This window comes from Eubalaena glacialis, chromosome 5, assembly GCF_028564815.1.
Source record: "Eubalaena glacialis isolate mEubGla1 chromosome 5, mEubGla1.1.hap2.+ XY, whole genome shotgun sequence".
Lineage (NCBI taxonomy): Eukaryota > Metazoa > Chordata > Mammalia > Artiodactyla > Balaenidae > Eubalaena > Eubalaena glacialis.
The window spans coordinates 128,935,253-128,959,785 of NC_083720.1; the positions used below are offsets into that span (position 1 = coordinate 128,935,253).

Consider the following 24,533-nt stretch of genomic DNA (forward strand, 5'->3'; position numbering starts at 1 on the left):
GCAATGACTCCTCATTTCTCCCCAATTCTATCCTTCCCTCCCCAGTAACCCTTGGCAACAACTGATCTTTCTGTCTCTGTAGATTTGCCTATTCTATACATTTCATATAAATGGAATCATACAATATGTGGTCTTTTGTGACTGGCTTTTTTCACTTAGCATGTTTTCAAGGTTGATCCGTGTTGTAGCATATATCAATACTTCATTTTTTAAATTGTCAAATAATATTCCATTATATGGACATATCACATTTTATTTATCCATTCATCAGTTGATGGACATTTCAGTTGTTTCAACTTTTTTCTATTATGAGCAATACTCTTATGAACATTTGTGAACCAGTTTTTGTATACATGTATGTTTTCATTTCTCTTGGGTATACACCCAGGGATAGGATTGTTGGGTCAAATAGTAACTATATGTTTAATCTTTTAAAGAACTACCAGATGATTTTTCAAAGTGGACATATCATTTTACATTACCACCAGCAATGTATAAGGGTTCCCATTGTTCCATATCCTTGCCAACACTTGTGATTGTCCATCTTGTTGATGATAGTCATCCTAGTGGATGTAAAGTGGTATCTCATTGTAGTTTTAATTTTCATTTGCCTAGTGGCTATTGTTGTGCAACTCTTCATGTACTTATTAATCACTTGTATATTTTGGAGAATGTCTATTCAGATCCTTTACCCATTTTTAATTGAGTTTTTGGTCCTTTTATTATTGAATTGTAAGAATCCTTTATATATTCTAGATATATGTCTCTTTCAGATATATGATTTTGTAAATATTTTTTCACATTCTGTGGATTGTCTTTTTACTTTATTTTTTTTTTTAATTTTTATTTATTTATTTATGGCTGTGTTGGGTCTTCGTTTCTGTGCGAGGGCTTCCTCTAGTTGTGGCAAGCGGGGGCCACTCTTCATCGCGGTGTGCAGGCCTCTCACTATCGCGGCCTCTCCTGTTGCGGAGCACAGGCTCCAGATGCGCAGGCTCAGTAGTTATGGCTCACGGGGCCCAGCCGCTCCGCGGCATGTGGGATCTTCCCAGACCAGGGCTCGAACCCGTGTCCCCTGCATTGGCAGGCGGATTCTCAACCACTGCACCACCAGGGAAACGCTCTTTTTACTTTATTGATGATATTCTTTGAGGGGCAAAAGTTTTCAGTTTTGATAAGGTCCAGTTTCTCTGTATTTTCTTTTGCCACTTTACTTAATTTGTCAAATCTAAGAATTTTGGAATAAATCAAAGTCACAAAGATTTACTCCTATAGTTTCTTCTAAGAGTTTTATAGTTTTAACTCTTACGTATAGGTGTGTGATCTATTTTGAGCTAACTTTTGTGTATGGTGTGAAGAAGGGGTCCAGATTCATTGTTTTTCACATAGCTGTCCAATTGTCCCAGCACCATTTGATGACCCACAAAATCTGATATGTAGTATGTTCATTTTTCTTCAATTCTGTTTTCTTGTTTCTATTATGATTGTTTCTTTGATACATGAGTTTTTCTAGACTCTTCTCCTTTCCAACCCATTTGTGATCTAGTTACATTTTTATAATTGATTTCTCACTTAAATGCATTTTGCTCAGAGATTGTAGTATATTGTAATACTAATTCTTTGAGATTTGAAGAGGATAATATTATGGTCTAGTTATAATGTAGTCAATTTTCATTCCTTGTGTGCCTGTAAAGAATGAATATTCACATTTGTTGGATATAATTACTTTATGTTTCTTAGATCAAACTTGATAAATTAGAAGTTTATGTCATTTGTATCCTTAGTGATTATTTAATCGACCCAGTGTCAGTTGTGGATTAAAAATGTGTTAAAGTGTTTTACTGTCAAGGTGGGTTTCTCTGTTTTTTCCTTTTAGTTCTGTTGATTTTTTTTTCAATGTTTAGTTTTAACTCATTATGGGAAGTTTCAAGCATACCCGAAAGGAGACGGAATAGTTTAGTCAATCCCTACCACCCTCCCATCTTTAATCATTATGAATTCATGGCCATTCTTATTTCATATATTCTCTCTACCCCTCTTCTGTGCCTCTCCAGTATTTTATAGGAGATCCTAGACATATACTGTTGCTTTATAGACTCAGTTTAGATTTACTCACACATTACCACAGTGTTTGCTCCACAGTATTTGGACCTCACGATGTCCATTCCCTTTTACATCTCAGCCTGTCTGCAAGCATTTTCCTTTTGTTCAAAATATGTATTTTAAGTATCTTCTAGTGAAATCTTAGTGGTAAATATTCTCAGTTTTTGTTTGTTTGAAAATGTTTTTATTTTAATCTTATCTAAGTTCCAGAAAATTAGTGCAGAACTCAAGTTGACAGTTATTCTCCCTAAGTATTTTGAAGATATTACTCACTTAGCTGCCATTGTTGCTGCTGAGAAATAAATAGGAAGTCTAATTTCTGTTTCTTTTTAGGTAATCTCATTGGCTACTTTAAGGACTATCTTTTTCTTTGGTATTCTGCAGTTTCACCATGATGTGACAAATAAAAGTATGTCATAAGTTATTGGATGATAGTAGTTTTGAGTTACTAACATTAAACTTCTTAATATTCTACTTCTAAATGGTGATCAGTAGTCTGTCAACAGCTAAGTACATAAGGGAATGCTTGCTATTTATTTTAAAAGACCCTATGGTGTATCTTTCTGAAGTACACAATTTGTCAGCTTTATAACTTTTTTCTCAAGACCAGGTGTATGTACCTTGATGTAAACAGAGATAGTATGCTTTCTGTATCTTTCCACAGCACTATTGGAAATAATTATGAAAAATGGAAGCACTGCTGGAAATAGCCCTCATTGCCGAAAACCGTCGGATAGTGGTGATCAAAGCAAGCCTAAGTGCACAAAGGACAGCTCCTCTGGTAGTGGTGAAAGCGGAAAAGGCTACACCAAAGACCAAGTAGATGGAGTTCTCAGGTAGGAGTAAGTAACTTATATGTCAATTATAACTGATACTAGTGTAAGTTTAGTGTCGTAACACCTAAAAAATGGGTTTGAATTATAATTCAGTAGAAGAACAGACATTGAGAAATTGAACTCTGTGTGTCTTATGCTTTATATTCTTTATAAAGTCAGTCTGTAAATTACCAATTCTGTGGAAGTTTCCATCTTTTAAAGTAACTATAAGCCACAAAGCTACTTACAGAAAGAAATTTTTTGAGGCAAATTGTTTCGATTTTTGACACAATACAGTGTTTAGATAACAATATTGAAAGAGGATAAAGAATTGTTTTGTCACATATATATATATATATATATATTTGTATATATATATATATATATATATATATATATGAAAGCAGGAGAATTTCATATGAGAAGAAAATTGAGGGCAATTGCAACAGCATTTTCAATTTCTTATATTAATGAAGGATAGGTTTTTTTTTCTATTTATATTCTTTCTTTAAGGCTATCTTTATATATATATGCAAACACTATAACGTCCTCTCCTTTTAATATTTCTCTTACTCTGATCATTCTGTCTCAGTGTTTTAGTTTTACTTCATGATACACGTCTACTTAAAGCAGAAGAATTGGGTAGAATTGGAAAATTATGAACTGGGTTTTGGAGATTGACTTTATTAATTTTATAATTAAGAAAAGATTTTCTGGAAAGAAAATGAACTTCTGAGTATGAAACACTAGAGAAGATACTGTTATGGTTTCCTGCTATAGCTTAAGGAAACTGTATTGATGTTGTACTGAAATTGCTGTCTAGGGAAACTAAAGTATAAGGATGAAGGACTCTGAACAGTGATTAATCGGATAATTCAACATAGAGAGTGAATAGTGCAGTGAACTAGCTTAAGTGAAAAGTATGTAAAGCTAGTTTTCTTTCTCTTTTGCCCTTTCTTATCTATTTCTCTTTTAATCTTATTTTCTTTCTTTTTTCACCCTTTTTTTTCCCCATTCTTATTTTTAGTTAATTCTTTTTTACTCACCATAATTTGGAATTGAAGTTATTTTTAAATCAAGTATCAATGTATTTATATTTTGCTTTTCTTCATATATATTCAGATGCTAAAGCTTGAATGTAACATTTTATCTGTGTGACCACAATAAGAAACAAAGACTCCCTAATCATGGTAAAGGGTATTTGGTTAGCCTGAATGGTAGTGAAGTACTTTGAGAATTATAAATAATCTTGCTAACGACTTTTATAACTGTAGTATTGTGTCAGAGGTGGCTGAATAAGTGAGATAAGTGAATAAATGAGTGACTTGCTTTTGAATTTCTTTAAGAAAAACCTTTAATTAAACAGTGTGCTGAAATGTGTTTCAGGAAACCACATCTCTCCAAAAACAAATTTTATTTTCTTGTAGAAATTACTTTTTACTGGGAGAACTTGTTCTCAGTAAAAGACCTAAATAGAGTGAATTGTGTGAAAGATGAAAGATGATTGTGGGTGCAGATCCCCTTTGTATATGGCCAGAATTGGACAGATGGAAATAAAATGTTGAGGGAGTTCCTGTCTTTTGGGTCTGTATTCTCTATGAAATTGGAGATGAAGTTATCCTCTGAGAGTTAGAAGAAAAGAGATGAGATTGAAAGCTTGAGAAGAGTGGTAAAGGTATGGAATATTTGCAGAGGGGAAAGGCAGATGGAATGGCAGGATTGCTGGCTAGCACTGTGGACCCAGCAAAGTTTGAGACTGAATTTTTGTGGAGTACAAGTATTAGCTTAGTAGTATACCTGTATTAGAGATTGTTTCTCTTATCAATAATTTTAGCATACCTTTTTTAAATTAAATAAATGAAGTTTTTTTCCTTTGGGGATAAATATGATCAGAACATTCTTTAATAGAACCCCTAAGTTATTCAAAGTATTTCACTTGGTACCTTATACTGTATAAGAGTTGCTTAGCTAATCATGTAACACTTACTCGTTATATTAGCCTTCTGTAAGTGTCGCTTTAGTGAGGTAACAGGTCACCAGCAAACACTTACATGCTGTATGTTTTTGTTTTTGTTTTACCTATACACAGGGGATTTTTCTGAAGAAAGCCATGTTATCTTGTTGGTTAGCACGATTATGCAAACAAGTTGCTCAGTGACAATTTGGCTCAATGGGAGAAGCCATGCAATAATACTGCATCCATTGCATAAGTAAGAGCTAGCTTACAGTAAGACTGAAGAAAAAGTGTGTAACTTTGTAAAAACTCATATTCTGTGAAACTAAGCAGTATTTGTTGTCTTTGCGTTGAAATATATTGAAAAATTACAGAGCAAAAGGTGTCCTGGATCTAATTTAAAGAGACTTTTAATATCGCGTAGAAAAAAAGCCCATCTTTTTATTTTAAAAATTTACAAGGTCAGTGAGAAATCATTAACTGGCCATCATTATATTTATCAATTAGGAACACTTCTGTATAACTGTTAAAATTATTTGAATTATGGGGATTTCATTAGGATTGGATTTAGCTGTAGTTCTTTAAATGAAAACAAAATAAACCATTTTGCTAAATTTATAAAATAAATAAACCTTTGTCTCAGGAATAAGGAATCATTTTCCTAAACAGCAATTAAATTTGAAGTTTATTTAAAACTCATCTATAATATATGAAAAAAAGAATAGAAAGAGACCCCTCCTTCCACGGCCAGAATGCTTTCTCACACATAAAGGAAGACATAAAAGTTGAGCCATGCATACATCTCCCCTGTTGAGCTCCCAGACATATCTTTCTGGCCTTTTTGCACAATATTTTCTTCCAGGGCAGGTAATAGATTACCTCTTTTTTATTTTCTTTTTTCTTTCTTTCTTCCTTCCTTCCTTCCTTTCTTTCTCCCTTCCTTCCTTCCTTCCTTCCTTCCTTCCTTCCTTCCTTCCTTCCTTCCTTCCTTCCTTCCTTCCTTTCTTTCTTTCTTTCTTTCCTTCCTTCCTTCCTTCCTTCCTTCCTTCCTTCCTTCCTTCCTTCCTTCCTTCCTTCCTTCTTTCTTTCTTTCCTCCCTCTCTCCCTCCCTCCCTCCCTTCCTTCCTTCCTTCCTTCTTTTTTTAGTCTGGGTGAGGATGGTGAAGAAGGTTTGAATCTTTCAGTAAGGAGCAAACTATAAAAAAATGTGACAAATGCAGTTAGTTGGTGAAAAGGAGTATAATGAACAATATATAGATTAAAATTAATTTGTGAATGGTAATTTCTCATTTAAGTGTGAAAAATTAAGTAAATGAGTATTTTTGTAGCTTTACTTGAGATATGTAGTCTATAGCTTGTCCATTGGTGATGTTGACTTTATACCTCTGCTAGCTTCTCAAAGAATTTCTTCTCTCATATATGATGAAAAATTCAGTGCAAGGAAGATATGGTAGAGCTAGATACGGCTAAGAGTTAGTAAAATAATTGTTTTTCCTACCTGTTTTCTCTTTGTGACAGTACTTAGCTTTATGACCCATCTCTAGAGGACTGTGAATTCCAACCTAATTTCCCTATACTATCCAGCAGCCCTCTCCTAGGCTGCCTTTTTCTATTGCCTAGCCTTTTGTGCTCAGGAAATAATCAACAAAATAATTTTATAGGATTAATCTGGTCATAAGGAAACATCTTATGCATTCAAAGCAAATAGTAATGACTTTAGGATTGTTCAGTGTTTTGTTTATCACTGCCTTTTGTCTTTTGTGTTCAGATAGTGTCTGTCATATTTTTAGCTCTGGTCCTTGTCCCACAGTCTTCTATTCCAAATTGATATTTTGGTGCCAACAATATTTTTCTTACAGCACATTATCTTTGGTCCAAAAATGACTTGTAGATCTTCACCATTTCTGCCCTCAAATTGTACTAGTCATCCATCCATTCAACACATATGGTGAACAAGACACAATCCCTGCCTTCAGGGGGTCTAATAGTCTAGAAAAGTAGTCAAACATGTAAACTGATAGCTGTGGCACATTTAAGATAATTGCTGGGATAGGGCTAAGTTCAGAGAGCTTTAGGAGAATATAAGAGGGTCACCAAACTTAGTCTTGAGGAATCTGAGTTCTTGAGAAAAGGAAGAGCTCAGCTGAGGTCTGAAGACGTTGTAGAAACTAACTAAACAAGAAGAGAGGCAGAGAAGGCATGTTTGGGGCACCAAAACCAACAGAGAATCTGTTTAAACACTGATTAGAAGAGCAAATAGAAGGAAGTGGATGGTTGGTCTGGATTCTGAATGGGCTCCTTTTCTTCTTTATTCTGATTCTGAGACAGCAGGATTTTCAAGTCAGACAAACTGAGGATTGAATCTTCACTTGTGAGGCCTTTCCTAATCGCCCTATTTAAAATAGCAGGCCTCTCTTTCCATTCACTATTTCCCTTTGCCACTTCATTTTTCTCTAAATATATATCACCATATGATGTCATATGATGTACTTCGTATTTTACGTCTATATTTGTTAATTGCTTGTCTCTCTCCCAATTTTAAATTTAATGTGAGGAGGGATTTTTTGACTGCTTTATTTACCACTATAGTGTCTGAAACAGCATCTAGCAGAAAGTGGATATTCAGTAAATTTTTGTTGAAGAAATAAATTTTGGTTTCCATCTGTTACTTTGTTATATGACTTTTGGCAATTTACATAACCACTCAAAGCCTTGATTTCCTCATTGGTTAAATAGGAATAATATCTACCTAATGAGGAGTAAATGAGATAATTTGTGTAAAATAATCAGCATAATAAGATTCTACAATTCTTTACGTGAAATTTTTGTGGACCAGATGTAGTTTGGAACTCGGGATCTTCATATTTTCGAAAAGTACTAAGGAGCATATGTTATAGATTACATAATGTCTTAGCAGGGTCTGGTAAGCAGCCCTAACCTAATAGTGCCATTTCTGCAGCAAAAGGTACAAATATCACACTTGAATGTGATAAATGAAGACTCTCTAGCAGCTTCACATCAGTTCAGTTTTGCCTTTGAAATTTTGCCTCTGAAAGTTTCCAAGTCAGGTTTTTGCAGTCAAGTTAGTTATAGAATAACTTCCATTTTTCAGAACGTTATGGATGTTGGAACATGGGTATGGGGTTGTGGATATGTGCCTGACACACAGTAGGTGTTCTGTACATGTCATTCTTCCCTTTTTTTCTATCACATAGTTTCTTAACATATCTAGGAGAATGAGTCTCTACAAAGGCAGTGATCGTTCTCTGTTTTGTTCTGTAATAGATCTCAAGTGCCCTGGGACTTAGTTGGTGCTCAATAAATATTATTGACTAAATAAAGGAAATGTCATGTTTATGAAATAAAATTGACTTGTGTTCGTATTTATTAAGTATCTAAAGTAGAAAAATCTGATTTTAATTATTATTACTCTGAAGAAGACTGCCTAACAGATTTTTGTTGTGATTATTAAAAAATTCTATAATCTTTTCAGTGTGTTCTTTTTTTCCCCTTGTTCATATAACAAACGATGAATGCTTTCATTATGAAAGGAGAGCTAAGGTTCATTTATTCCATAAATATTTACTGAGAACCCATCATGTACCAAGCACTGTGATGGCTAATAGGTTTAGTAGCGAAATAAGATCAATCTTGTCTCTTTTCTCTGAAAATTTCAAGTCAGCCTTTGCAGTTCTTTAGCTGTCAGGGAACAATTGTGCCTCAGATCCTTTTACTTCTTACTACTTCTGTCATCAAGCCGCTCATACATGGAACACATTTAAAGTTATATAGTACTCAACAAAAAATATTTAAAATGTAGCTGTATTTTAGTGAAGGAAAATTTTTAGGTCATGGGAGAATGTTAGCATACAAAAGGATTAGTATTCTCTGCTCCATTCAGAGTATTTCTTTTCCTAACATACTTCAAAGACTCTGGGCTTAAACGTTGCATATTTAGGGTTATAAACATGTAAGTAATCGTTAAGAGTATGTTCATCATAATGAAAATCAGATGTAACAAATATTTTTGAGTCCCATGATGTATTTTATTATGAGATTTTATCTTTCATAGAGACTGACACAAATGAATTCTCTTTAGCATTGCCTAGCTGAATTAACTTGCCTTGACATTGAAGCCATAGGGTACTGTAATTGTCTACATGCACTAAACTGTTGCTTTGATATTTGGTTAGGTTTACATTATGCAACAATAAAACTCTTGGAATGCAATGCACATTAATCTTTAGCTGTGACATACTTGCGAGGAGTTTTGGAATTTATTTATGCACTTAAGAGTACTATAAAATTGTTCTTACTCTCTCGTTTTAGTTGCAGTGTGTGCTCTGTCCTTCATCCACATTTGTTGTGAGCTTTGCTTTACTTCTCTGTAGTTGTGATAAATTGCACCAAGGACATTCTTATGGTCAGTTCTTCTTAGATTGGGAGAGGTTGGGAAAATGGTCTGTGATTGAAAAAGAGAATGGAGCAATAACCGTTAACGGATAAACTATAACTTGATATCGAGAAAACAGTCCACAGACAGTTCTTTATACTATTCTAATAAATAAAAAAATAGAGGTATTACTTGAAGCTCTTCCTTGAAGTTTGCTTACAATGTAACACATTCTCTTGTTCACAGCATAAACAAATGTAAAAATTACTATGAAGTACTTGGAGTTACCAAAGATGCTGGTGATGAAGATTTGAAAAAAGCTTATAGAAAGCTTGCTTTGAAGTTTCATCCAGACAAAAACCATGCACCTGGAGCAACAGATGCTTTTAAAAGTAAAGTAAACCTTTTAAAGCAATTTTCTAAGCCCTTTTCAGAATCCACTTTACAGTGTTTTAGAATATTAAATTCTGCCTTTAGACTGGTGCATTTAGAAGCCAGCATAAGCAAGCCTCCTCAAAATCCTTTAAAACTTCACTATTAACTTGTTATACCAAGAGCCAAACAAATGCTGTTTGGCTTCACAAAAGCAACATGTCAGTTTTGGCAAAGTTCTAAGTAACTTTTCTAGATACCCATGCACGCCTTCTAGTTTACTACATACAAGTAGTGTGATGATTATGCATGAGCTTCTAGCATGTTACCAGCTGGTTCTAAAAGAACTAAAAGCAATATTTTTTTTATGAGTTTTTAAGATATTAGAGACTGTCTAGAATTGGGAAATTACTTGGAATCACTATTTGTCCAGTATTCTTCTATTTCTGTTAACTCTGGCCAATTTTTGCATTTTTCATATGTAGTTCTAACTACTGTGATTTTTTTTTCAAGAATGTTTCTTTTCTCTTGGCTAATATTTTCTTCATTTTCTTTCTTATTATTTCAGTTTTTTTGCCAATTTAGTAAATAAGTGTGAGAGAACTGATTTTATAATTCATGTTTATTACAATTTATTCATAATAGTTAACTTCTGATTCATAGGAAAATGCTTAAATTTGTGATTATTTGTTCTTGTGAATTTGACATTCATAAAGCCAATGTATGATGTTTACAGTGAAATGCTGGGGTCTTGGAATAACAGGAAGGAGATAATCATTTTAAATTTTCCTAAAAGATAGACGACTCAATTGTCATTCATAAAAATACTGTTAAAATTGTTTGCAATACAGTTTTATTTCTTAAAAGAAGTTGGCAAGCAAAATACATTTGGGGATTATTAATATTTTCCAGTAAAAGCAGCTGCCAAAGTGGTGCTGGTGAAAGTAGACTATCTCTGTGACAGTGAGAGCCTTCTCTGTCTCCTTAGATTAAAAGTGGCGTGTTGAAAGCACAGGAAAAGCTGCTTTACTCAAAAACACTAACTTTAGCACATACTCCCCCCCAAAGTAAAATATCTCTGTGACAGTGAGAGCCTTCTCTGTCTCCTTAAATTAAAAGTGGTGTGTTGAAAGCATAGGAAAAGCTGCTTTACTCAAAACACTAACTTTAGCACATATTCCCCCCCAAAGTTAAAAACCTTTTTTTCACTTTCTGAATTAAAATCGTTTAATTTAAAATCTTTTGTGTTTTTAAGATGTCTAAACACATTGGCAGTGAGTTATTTGCATGTTTGTGATCTGTTAGATGATTTCAGTATTAATTCTTCATTAATGTTAAGGACATTTAACTGCTTCTTTCTCCCATTTCTATATTGAAGTCATGTTAGCATTATTGGTCTTAGAATAACAGTAAGTGGACCTACCAGTATTTTTACAGCCTGTGTTGTGTTTTGAAGAGGTGAGCGACATATATGTCACCCCACACAGACACTTAGAGGAGTTTAACAAAGGTGATTGTTCTTTGACGTGGTACATTTCAGAGTCTAATACTACACTTTGCAAAACTAGAAACTTAATATTTATCAACATGCTGGGCGGTGATTCATCTCTAGAGGAAAGGCGCACATTATTCAATACATAGGGGGTTATTTGTAAATCAGAATGCCAATTTATTAACTCCAAAGAAGATCATAATAGGATGGTGGTTGATGAACCCATATTTCATTGAGTGGAAACTACATAGAAAACCAAGATTGTTGGGACTTCCCTGGCAGTCCAGTGGTTAAGACTCCATGCTTCCACTGCAGGGGGCACGGGTTCGATCCCTGGTCTGTGAATTCCACGTGCCACGTGGCATGGCTAAAAAAAGTAAAGAAAAGAAAACCCAGATTGTAAGCCAGAGATGCTTGGTGAGCAAAGGTAGTTAATTAGAAGATATTACTGCTAGTTTGTCAGCACACAGAAATGGCAGGTTTCATTCATTCAACACATAGGACCTTTTCATTACCTTCTGAATCGTCTTATTTTATTTTTAACCATTTGATCTAAACTTCTGTGTTTGGGATACCAAGCTGTTTATTCTAAGTAAAGACTATAGTTTTTTGTTTATATGAGAGGTAAGTATAGATTTATTGCTCTGTAATTGCCAAAATACTTTTTACAGAGGATGGAAACCACTTGTTTTTTATATCTTTCAAGAATAGAAAAAGAGGAGATAATTGGTTAAGGAATTAAATTAGATAGAAGAGATATTTTCATTTGTGTGTTTTGTAAAACTTTAAAAATAAAAGATTACTATCAAAGAGAGTAGACTAAATGAACTCCTAACTTCATGTAGCTCTTTGTTCTTTAGTTAGGTTTGTGAGTTTCTCAAAGCAGGGAATATTTTATTTACATCTAGACAGTGACTTACATAGTATATATAAACATACCTTAAAAAAATATTTGAATCAAATGGATCCCTTTTCTTCTGTCTGATGTGGATATCTTCAAAACATGCCCAGTCTACCTTGACCTTCAAAGACTCCCAAGTATTTCAGAGACTATTTGAATAGTACATGTGCCTGTTTACATATACGTGAATATAATGACAAGGGCATTGATTAGCTGTTTATATGTTTGCTTGATAAATAATAATGGATCAGATGCTACTGCCTATGTTAGGTTTGGTAGTTCAATATTCTTAACATCTAGAGTGAACCTATAAGAACAGAGAAATCAGTTCTACCCTATGGGCTAATTCTGAGAGAAATACAGTAAGAAAATATGAGATATCCTCTTACTCAAAGAATTTGTAATTTATGAAGAGGAGACAAGACTCACACAGAACATTTGGAATAATAGTAATACCTAACATTTGACAAGCATTTTATAGTTTTTCATTCCTATTTTTAAAAATTTAATGCTTATTAACACTCTTCTGAAATAGATGGGAACCAGTGTCATTCTTTCACAAATAAGAAAATTGAGGCTCAGAGAGATTAACTGATTTACCCAGGATCTCCCAGAAGAACTGAATGTAATTAAATTCAAAACATAGAATAAAGATGTCTGAAGAAAAGTCAGAAAGATAAAGTAGAATCATAATCAGAGTAATTGGAGAAGCCGCCATATAATAGGTGAGAATTAAGAGTTTACTCAAGGTGTGTATGATTTCTATGGTTAGTGAAGAGAGAAGATGGCAGAAACTTGGATATGAGAATGAGGGAAGTGATTTAAAAGTCAGTGACGACTTCCACTTTCAGGAAGATGGAAGAGTTATACTTTTCCCTGTTCCTCACACTAAAGTGCAACTGGATATTAGTTATAAAATAAAACAAACATAAGAAAACTGAAACATAGAGGGAAGACGGTAGACCAGCTAAGGACCTTGGGACCCAAAGAACAACATGGCAGTGTGTTGCTTGGGTTTCCTTTTGCCTTTTATGTCTTAGACTGGGTGCTGGAGAAGCAGATAACCCAGAAACACCAATGAGCACAGACAAACAATTCCCAAGAAAGGCCTGCTGTCTCTAGCCAAACAACCCGGAAAGGGGCGACATAGCCAGACAGAAAACTTTTAAGCAGTAGTCATTCTACCGCAGCCAAATACCACAGAAAAAACTGTGGCCCCACCCACACCCACACCAGCAGAGGCCGAGAACCTATACTGTCACCCTTTCCAGGCTGTAATGAGATGCCCTACCCTCCCAACTGGGGTGGTAACAGAGAAGATTGAGTAGGGAGCTGTTACTTCCACTGCTACCAGCAGTAACGAGGTATCCCTTCCTCTCCCCCATCACCCGGGGTGGTGTTATCAGTGGCCTGGACTTTCACTGCCATCCAGAGGTAAGCAAAGCCATGTCTTTGTGGTGTCATTAAAGCCACCTGGGGAGCAATAATGAGGCACCCCTCCTCTTTCCAGCCAAAGAGATATCAGTGGAGGCTTGCTTGGGGACTGGAAATCCCATCCCTGCCCATCAGTGATGAGGAGCCTCTTCTTTCAGACGTCATCAGAGGCCAAGGGGGAAACCTCAACTTCTACTCCCACCTTGGAGTAACAAGGTGGTATCCTCACTTCCTGTACCAAACAGGACAATTAAAACAGAAGCTTTAGATAAGGTCCAGAGCCTTATAAGACAATACCTCAGATGATCACAAATCAATTGAAAATCACTTACCATACTAAACATTAGGAACACTTCAAATCATATTTAAAAAGTCAATCAATAGAAAGGCACATGAAGATGACAGAAGGGTTAGAATTGCCTAACAAAGACTTTAAAGCATCCATCATAAAAATGCTTCAATGAGCAATTACAAATATGCTTGAAACATTTAGAATAAAAGTCTCAGCAAAGAAATAGAAAGTCTCAGCAAATAAACAAAAGGTATAAAGAATCAAATAGAAATTCTATAAATTAAAAGTACAAAACCAAAATGAAACTAGCAATGAATAACATAAATAGCAGAATAACAGAGGAAAAAAAAATCAGTGAACTGGAAAATAGAAAAATGGGCATTATTCAATCTGAACAGTGGAGAAAATAGACTGAAAGAGAAAAAAGGAACATAACCTCACATACAAGTGAGACTATAACAAAAGATTTAACATTCTTATATGTCTCCTAGAAGAAGAGGAGAAAGAGGGCATAGCTGAAAAAGTACTAAAAAAAATAAAGGTTGAAAACTTCAAATACTTGACAAAAGATATAAACTTCCATAATTTAAGAAGTTGAGTGAACTCCAAAGAGATAAGCCCAGTGAAATCCACACGAAGACACATCATAGTCAAACTTCTGAAAACTGAAGATAACGAAAAAACCTTGAAAGCAGCAAAAGAGAAGTGACACCTTACCTATAGGGGAAAAGCAATTCAAATGACAGTGAATTTCACATCCGAAATCATGCAGGCCGGGAAGAAGTGGCACATTTTTCAATACTGAAAGAAAAGAAACTATCAACCCAGAATTCTATACCCAGCAAAAATATCTTTCAGGAATGAAGGGGAAATCAAGATATTTTCAGATGAAGGAAAAGTAATAGAATTTGTCATTAGCAGACATACCCTAAAAGAATAGCTAAAGGAAATTTTCTAAACAAAAGAAAATAATAAAAAAAAGGAATCTGAAGTATCAAGAAGGAAGAAAGGACAGCATAAGCAAAAATATGGGTAAATGCAATATACTTTGCTTCTCTTGAACTTCTAAATTATGTTTGACATTTGAAGCAAAAATTTTAATATTATCTGATGTGGTTCTCAATGTGTGTAGAGAAAATACGTAAGGCAGTTACATTATAAATGGGGAAGAACAAAGGAAAGTAAAGAGAAGTAGAAGTAAGGATTTCACAGTACACTTGAACTAGAAAAGTGATGATACCAGTAGGCTGTTGTAAGTTATGTATATATAATATAATATCTAGAACAACCACTGAAAAACTGTACAAAGAGATAGAGTCAGAAAACACTAGATAAATCAAAATGGAATTCTAAAAAACATGTTCACATAACTCCCAGGAAGTCAGGAAAAAGAAAACAACAGAAAACAAAAAATAAAATGGTAGACATAAGCTCTAACTTATCAGTAGTTACATATAAATGTAAATGATCTGAATATATCAATTAAAAGACAGATTGGCCGAGTGAATTAAAAATATATGACTCGACTATATGTTACCTATAAGAAACTCACTGCATTTATAACAATATAGACAGGCTGAAAGTAAAGAAATGAAAAATGGTATATCATGTAAACATTAATCAAAAGAAAGTGGAATAGCTGTATTAATACTAGAAAAAGTAGAATTTAGACTAAAAAAATTACCAGAGAGAGATATTATGTTATGATAAAGAGACAATCCTTCAAGGGGATATAACAATATAAATGTGTATGCACCAAAAAACAGATGCAAAATATGTAAATCAAAAACTAATACAACTGGAAAGAGAAATAGGTAAATTCACAATTATAGTTGGAAACGTTAGCACCTCTCTCTCAACACTTGATAGAACAAAAAGACAGAAAATCAGCAAGAATATAAAAGAATTAAACACCACTATTACCCAAGAAGATTTAATCAACATTTATAGAACACTCCACCCAACAGCAGACTATAAAATCTTTTCAAGTGCTCAGAACATACTCCAAGTTAGACCATGTCCTGGATCATAAAATAAATTTCTACCAAGTTAAAAAACTGAAATCATACGGAGTGTGTTCTTTGACCACAATGAAATCAAAATAGAGTCAATAACAGAAAGATAATTGGAAAATGTTCAATCACTTGGAAACTGAACAACACACTTCCAAATAATCTATGGGTCAAAGAAATCTCAAAGAGAATTTTTTAAAAATACATTAAACTGAATAAAAACTCAACATATCAAAAATTCGAGGGAACCAGCTAAAGCAACACTAAGAGGAAACATAACACTTAGTGCACGTATTAGAAGAGAGGAACAGCCTTAGTCATCTAGGCTTCTCCTCATGAAACTAGAAAAAGAAGAGCAAAGTAAACCTAAAGCAAGAAGAAGGAAGGAAATAAAGGTGAGAGTGGAAATCAGTAAAATTGAAAACAGAAAAACAATAGTGAAGATCAGTGAAACAAAAGAACTAGTTGTTTGAAAAGATCAATAAAATTGACAGACTGACAAAGGGAAAAAAGAAGACAATTTACTATTATCAAAAATAGTATCAGAAACAAGGATACAAACCCTGCAAACATCAAAAGGGTAAGAGAATACTATGAACAGCTCCACACACATAAATTTACCACCAATTTTTTGAAAATTGAAAATGATCAGAACTCACTCACTTTGAAGTAGGTAATATGAACAGCCTATAACTGTTAAGTAAACTTGTAATTAGGAAGCTCCCAAAAGGAAATCTCCAGGCTCAGATGTCTTTATTGGAGAATTCTATGAAACTTTTCAAGAAGAGTTAAAACCAATTCTACAGTCTCTTCCTGAAAATAGAAGAGAAGGAAATATTTCCCAATCCATTTCACAAAATAATTATTACCCTGCTATCAAAACCAGTCAAAGACACTACAAAAAAATGAAACTACAGACTAATATCCTTCATGGAATAAACCCAAATATCGTTAATAAAATATCAGAATTCAACAATCTTTTAAAAGAATTATACATCCTGACCAAGTAGAGTTTATTCCAAGGATGCAAAGCTGGTTCACTATTTGAATATCAGTCTGTGTGATCCACTATGTTAATAGGCTGAAGAAGAAAAATCTTATTTTATCAGTCAATGCAGTAAAAGCATTTGAAAAATTTCTCCACTCATTCATGGTAAAACTGACAGGAAATAAAACACTGATAGAAAAAATAGTAATTCCAAAGGAAACTGCCTCAAATTGATAAAAGAGCAACTATGGAAAACCTACAGTTAACAGTATACTTAACGGTGAAAGACTTAATGCTTTCCCCCTAAGACTGGGAACAAGCAAGAATGTCCCCTTTCACCACTCTTACTCAAAATAGTGTTGGAAATTCTAGTCAGTGCATTAAGGTGAGAGAAGGAAATAAAAGGCACACAGATTGGAAAGGAAGAGATCAAACTGTCCCTATTTGCAGATAACATGATCATGTATAAAATCCCCACGGAATGTACCAGAAAAAAAAAAAATCCTAGAACTAGTAAGTGAATCCTGCAAGATTTCAGGGTACAAGATAAACATACAAAAATCAATTTCTATTTAGCATATTTCTATATACTAGTAGTGAACATGTGTCTAACTGAAATTAAAAATACATTACTGTTTACAATCACACACACACAAGAAATACTTAGCTGTAAATTTAACAAAACTTGTATAAGATTTGTATGCTGAAAGCTATACAATACTAATGAAAGAAATCAGAGGATCTAAATAAATGGAACGATATATCATGTTCATGGATTGAAGGACATGGTGGTAAAGATGTCAAGACTTCCCAAGTTGATATACACATTTAATACAGTTCCTGTCAAAATCCTAACAAGACTTCTTTGTAGATAAGAGCAAGTTTATTCTAAAACTCATATGGAAATACAAAGAACCTGAATAAATAAAAATGATTCATTAAAGGAAAGGAGTAGGAGTAATTAGTGTACCTGATTTTAGGACTTACTTTATAGCTACAGTTAGCAAAACAGTGTAATATTGGTAGAGGGATAGACACATAGATCAATGGAACAAGACAGGGAAGCCATACAATATGATAAAGGTGCAAAATAATTCGGTGGAGAAGAGATAACCTTTTCAGCAAATGGTTTTGGAGCAATTGGACATTCATAGGTAAAACAACAACAACAAAATTTAACCTTGACCTAAATCTCATGCTTTATATAAGAATGAATTCGACATGAATCTTGAATATAAATATAAAACAACACTTTAACTTTTAGCAAAAAATCATGGAAGCAAATCTTTAGAATCTTAGGCTATGCAGTGACTTCTTAGACTTAACACTAGACAGTTTATAAAACAAAAAGTGGATAAATTGGACTTCATCAAAAAATTTTTTGTTTGCTCCGCAAAGATGCTATGAAGTAGCGGAAAAGACAAGCAACAAGATAGGAGAAAATATTTGCCAAGCACATATCTGACAAAGGACGAGTATCTAGGATATATAAAGAACTCCCCAAACCCAAAATTTAAAAAGCAGACAACCCAATTAGAAATTGGTTAAGAGACATGAAGAGACATCCCACAAAAGATTATATACACATGGCAAATAAGCATGTGAAAAGGTTTTTTAGCATCATTCATTAGCCATTAGGGATAATGCAAAGTAAAACCAAAATGAGATATCACTACACACCTATCAGAATGGTTAAAGTAAAAAATAGTAAGAACACCAAATACTGGTATGGATGCAGAGTAACTGGATCACTTATACATTGCTGATGGGATATGAAATGACACAGTCACTCTGTAAAACAGTTCAGCAGTTTCTCACAAAACGAAGTATTCAACTAATAGACAGCCCAGCAATTGCATTTCTGGGAATTTATCCCAGAAATAAAAATTTATGTTTACACGTACATGAATATACATGAATGTACGTAGCATTTTTTTTTAATTTTACTTATTTATATTTGGCTGTGTTGGGTCCTTGTTGTTGTGTGCAGGCGTTCTCTAGTTGTGGCGAGCAGGGCCTACTCTTCATTGCGGCGGCTTCTCTTGTTGCGGAGCATGGGCTCTAGGTGTGTGGGCTTCAGTAGTTGCAGCACATGGGCTCAATAGTTGTGGCTCATGGGCTCTAGAGCGCAGGCTCAGTAGCTGTGGCGCACGGGCTTAGTTGCTCCGCGGCATGTGGGATCTTCCCGGACCAGGGCTCAAACCCGTGTCCCCTGCGTTGACAGGCGGATTCTTAACCACTGCGCCACCAGGGAAGTCCCTACGTAGCAGTTTTATTTGTAATAACCAAAAACTAGAAACAGCCCAAATGTTGTTCACTGGGTGATTAGTGAAACAAACATCCATACCATGGAAAACAATTAAAAAGGAATGAATGGCTTACATAACAGCTTGGATCCATCTCCAAAGAATTATGCTGATTGAAAAAAGCCAATCTGGGAGGTGTCATTCTATTTATATACTGTATTATTCCATTGATATAACATTCTTGAAATGCCAAGATTTTAGAAATAGAGAATAGAGTGGTTAATGTTTGTGGGGATTTAAAGAGGGGATGGAGGGGAAGGAAGTGGGTGTGGTTATAAAAGGGCAACCTGAGACGGTAATGGAAATGTTCTGTATCCTGATTGTATCAATGTCAGTATCCTATCTGTGATACTGTGCTATAATTTTATAAGATATTACCATTGGGGAAATTAGGTAACAGGTAGAAGGGATCTCTCTGTAATATTTTTTACAACTTCATGTGAATCTAAAGTTAACCTCAAAATAAAAGGTGTGATTAAGGAAAAATGAATAAAGCAGAAGGTATCTCTTGGTGAAGTAAATAACACTGAGATGGAAATGTATTTTGTGAGGCTTTTGAATACCAAAATAAATTTTGGTTTTAATTCGTAAGATAATGAGGACCTGAAAAAAAAATCTTGATTATAGGTATAGCACAAAGTAAGTGAATAGAAAATTAGTCACAGTAGATAGAATAAATTGTCTTACATATAGAATTATGAATTATGACAATCTTTCACAAATATTTTCTAAAACATCATAATGTTTGGAAGTCACTTTTTTAAAAAGCAAAGCCTTAAAGATAGAATTGGGTTGCCAATATATTATTAGTATAAAAAGTAATAGCATTATGAACCTGAAATAGTCCTTTTAGTGCATAGAGGTTAAATCCTAAAACTGATATTATTACTGGAAGTACAACTTTGGCAGATATTGAAAGATATGCTTCTTTTTTAGGTATGTGTTAATACCTTGATGGTGTTTGTAAGTACATTGCTGGGATCTCTGATTATGCTTCTCCATTGGAGCAACATTATAAATGATTGCTATATTTCTGAGTCACAGATCTATTTGAAAATCTGAAGAAAGTTTTGGACCATCTCCTCAGATAAGTGGACCATCCACCTAATTTTTCATACCATAGGGTTCACAGACCACCTGAAAGCTATCTCTGATTCAGAAGAAAGGGCCCAGAGTATCTGTATATAATTATTTCAGTGTGATATGTAGTCATCCAAAAACAACTACCATACCATAGGGTTCACAGACCACCTGAAAGCTATCTCTGATTCAGAAGAAAGGGTCCAGAGTATCTGTATATGATTAATTTCAGTGTGCTATGTAGTCCTCCAGAAACAACTACCTAATGAGCGTGTATTTGCTTGCACAGTGCCTGTGGCAGCCACCACATGGGATCTCAAAAGTATTTTTAAAATAATCCCATATGCAAGAGGCTTCTGATCCAGTTTAAGAAGTAAGCTGTTCTTATAAAATGATTAATTATTAGATGTTTCAGAATGTGAATAGGGTGATTCTTGCATTTAGATTAAAGCATTACAGCGTTTGTAAATTACCTCGAGAAGACATTTTGGTAATTAATGTGATCTTTTGGACATGGGAGTATGAGGTAGGCAATAGAATTCTTTATGAATATCATGAAAGTAGCAAAGTGAGATAGGAGGACTAGAGATATGGATATATGGATTCATTCAAAAACAAATTCAGTCTCTATGCTCTACCGTGGGGATATTGCAGTGAAAACTTAGGTACAGTCCCTACCCTCATGGAGTTGACAGTTTAAGAGAAATAAATTGTTCAGGAATAAATGAAGAATAGCTTACTCTGGGCTGGAGTGTGCGAAAAAAGGTTTATGGTGTAGGTTGCATAGAGTTTACTTACTGTCCTAAAAAATAAATTTGATCTTGAACAAGTTTCCTAACCTTTTTGAACCTCAGGGGGCTCATCTGTAAAGTTGAGACACTAATGGATAAAGTAATAAGATATTGGGTTCAGAGCCTGGTAGTTGGTGGCTACTGCTATTATTATTGGTTTGAAGGGCAGTAATGAATGACTAGATTGGGATACTCAAGAAAAGAAGCAGGAAGTTAGGGGAGCACAATGGTAAGAAAGCAAGATGAGCATTCCTTTATGTTCAAGGCAGTAGGGAGACTTGCCTGATTAATATAAAAAATTGTATTGGGAGGTAATATGTGTAACTGTAAGCAATGTATAATACCTTTAAAAGAAATTGTTACTGTCTTATTTTTTTGATTAACCTCAAGTCATTTTTTGTTGTTGTTTGACAAGTAGCCTTTATATGGGGCAGTCTTTTATAATATAAAAACGTTGCTTATCGGGGCTTCCCTGGTGGCGCAGTAGTTGAGAATCTGCCTGCCAATGCAGGGGACACGGGTTCGAGCCTTGGTCTGGGAAGATCCCACATGCCGCGGAGCAACTAGGCCCGTGAGCCACAATTACTGAGCCTGCGCGTCTGGAGCCTGTGCTCCGCAACAAGAGAGGCCGCGATAGTGAGAGGCCCGCGCACCGCGATGAAGAGTGGCCCCTGCTTGCCGCAACTAGAGAAAGCCCTCGCACAGAAACGAAGACCCAGCACAGCCAAAAATAAATAAATAAATAAATAAATAAACCCAAAGAGTTAAAAAAAAAAACTTTGCTTATCAACTTTTGCTCATTACTTTTTCAGAGATTGGAAACGCTTATGCGGTTTTAAGCAATCCAGAAAAACGAAAGCAGTATGACCTCACAGGCAATGAAGAACAAGCATGTAATCAGCAGAACAATGGTAGATTTAATTTCCATAGAGGTTGTGAAGCTGATATAACTCCAGAAGACTTGTTTAATATATTCTTTGGTGGTGGATTTCCTTCAGGTATTTTAATGTTAGTTATAAATATTTGTACTTTATGAAGCTAGAGATCGTCACCTCCAGTTAGGCTATTTAGAGATTTATGTACCTTCTCCCTGACATTTTCTTATAGTATTATGATCCTGTGATGGTTTTTCATGAAGATAGAAGAAAATTGTTAGACTTATTACCTTTATTGTAAGTCTGTCTTTTTCCTAGAACATACTTTATTTTTAAAAAGATGTTGTGTATTTTACATAGAGCTGAAGAAAGGATCTGTAAGTAGGAGATCCAGTGGCAATGCATTAGTTAAGTGCCAATACAATTATAGGAAGTAACCTGTACCTTGAAGGACTATTTGACATTGGTTCTTTGAAGATCTTTGTAGATTTCATTAATAATATTGTAGATTGTTAATATGGATGTATGTGGAGGTACTGTCCATTGAAATGTCTGAATCATAGGTTACATATAAAGTAAGTGGGTTTTAAAAAATTACATTAAGATAGAAATAATTTCTTGAACTAGGCTATCAAAGTAAAATACTGTAGAAGTACTACTAAATGAATAGATTTTTAGTACCAGCATAAGTAGTACTGTGTTTTACTTACATTTACTGTAAGTTGCTTGTGTGGAAATTAATTTTCTTTAAGAGTAGCTCCTCTAAGGTGTTTAAAATTATAGCTCCAGTCTTGTTTACAGCAGTAATGAAAGGTGCTAAGTTAAACATCCCATTCAAAATTAGGATAGTCTTTATGAAAGTAGCAATATAATTTGGCCTGGTAGTCCTGTCTGAATATTATTGAGAAAGATTGTGATCATTGATAAGGCATTTTGTAAAGCATCCTTGAAAGAAAGAGGATGTGTAAATACAAATTAATGACTGAAAATATAACCTGCATTTTGACGTACTAGGATACATAATTACCTCTCACAAAAAAATTATTCAGACTAATAATTTTGACTAAAAATATGCTGGGAACAATTAGAAATCTTTCAGACAATAGTGAATTTTTCTGATAGTTGATTTGCAGTTCTTTTGCTTGTTATAACATACTTTATCAGTGATAGCCATTTCTGGTTGGTCACCTTTTTTGAAAACAACTTGAATGTCCATCAACAAGAAAATGTTTGAAAATTGTGGTCCACCTGTACCATAGTATATTATACAGCTGTTTTTAAAAAATGAATTCGAGCACAAGCTTTTGATTTCTAGAAGTACTTGTGATTCATTGATAAATGCAGAAAGCAGAGTTTCAGATTAATGATCCAAGGTTTGTAAAATCAACCAACCACAGCAAAAGTCCTCCCTGTATGCAGTATTAGGGAGGAACTCTCATTCAAGTTTTCATCAAGAAAGAGCTTCTCCTTTACTTTAAGGGAAGCAAAGAAGAATCATTCCTGGTTTTGTCCACCCTTCACTCACAAGAGGAGAGGGCAATAAGCATTCATTACTCAAACATGCATTGTTTTAGTAATTAAAAATAAATAAATAAAAATATAAAGGAAAATATGATTTTTCTGATGATAATTGTTCTCCCTAATTTAACCTTGCTTTTAATTTTCTAGGTAGTGTACATTCATTTTCAAATGGACGAGCTGGCTATAGCAATCAACATCAGCATCAACATAGTGGACATGAAAGAGAAGAAGAAAGAGGAGATGTATGTTTATGAAATGATTAGAAATCAGAAAATGGCAAATTTCAGCTCAGGAAAAGCATAGAGTTGTCTGAAAATAGGGCAAGTTGTTTTAAAAGGAAGTAATGAGTTTTCTTTTACCAGAGGTGTTCAATAGAGACTAGAGAATCCCTTAGGGATATTGGGGAAGCAGGGGTAGAAGTCAAGGTGACGGGTGGTTGGGCAATATGACACCTTCACATTTGATATTCTATGATTCTAATGAAGGTAAACTTGCAGTGTGCATGTTCTGAACGTAAATTGTTACTGTTGGTTCTAAAGAATTTAGAATTAATACTGAAAAAATTAAGTTAGAAGTCACTTTCCTTATTCTAATGCAGTTATACCTAATTGCATATAGCAGTTAAATTACGTGAAGGAGAAGGGTAAATGGAAAGAGCACTGGACCAGAAATGAAAAGGTCTGGTCCCCAGCTGTACCACTCTCATCAGTGTCCATGTTCCACCCTCAAATCCATGGTAAAAATAGTTTTGCAACCTGCTGCATATTGATAGAGTCTCTGTGTATGAAGATAAAGAGGGAGACAGAGAACTTCCTCATCTGTAAAATGAGATCAGGTTATATCAGTGTTTTCCAAATCAGAATCAGGATCTCTAGGTGAAGCACCTAAAAAGTTGTATTTTTAAGCATCACCCCAGGAAGTTGGTATGATCAGGCAGATTTGGAAGCACTGAACCGATGATCTCAAATGTCCTTTCTTCCTCTAAAAATGTTTGACAATTGTTGGATTATTGACAACTAAAGTTATATTACAATTTGTTATTCTTTGATGATTTTTTTGTAGGGAGGTTTTTCTGTGTTTATCCAGCTGATGCCCATTATTGTATTGATCCTCGTGTCATTATTAAGCCAGTTGATGGTCTCTAATCCTCCTTATTCCTTATATCCCAGATCGTAAGTAGCTCAGTGAAGTTTTACAAAAAAAG

At 34.4% G+C, this 24,533-nt stretch overlaps 1 protein-coding gene across 4 annotated transcripts in view; it reads left to right on the forward strand.

Moving 5' to 3' along the window:
- DNAJB14 (DnaJ heat shock protein family (Hsp40) member B14) overlaps positions 1-24,533 on the forward strand; it is a 42,979-nt gene that overhangs the window by 13,091 nt on the left and 5,355 nt on the right. Inside the window, exons 1-6 of one of the 4 annotated variants that reach the window (XM_061191682.1) lie at positions 2,494-2,512; positions 2,768-2,939; positions 9,512-9,657; positions 21,746-21,931; positions 23,477-23,571; positions 24,392-24,501. In XM_061191682.1, the coding sequence (XP_061047665.1) occupies positions 2,785-2,939; positions 9,512-9,657; positions 21,746-21,931; positions 23,477-23,571; positions 24,392-24,501 (692 nt within the window). In that variant the 5' untranslated portion in view covers positions 2,494-2,512; positions 2,768-2,784. Of the gene's footprint in view, positions 1-2,493; positions 2,513-2,767; positions 2,946-5,007; positions 5,084-9,511; positions 9,658-21,745; positions 21,932-23,476; positions 23,572-24,391; positions 24,502-24,533 lie in introns of those variants that run through there. The other 3 variants (XM_061191683.1, XM_061191685.1, XM_061191684.1) reach the window with 3 other exon arrangements.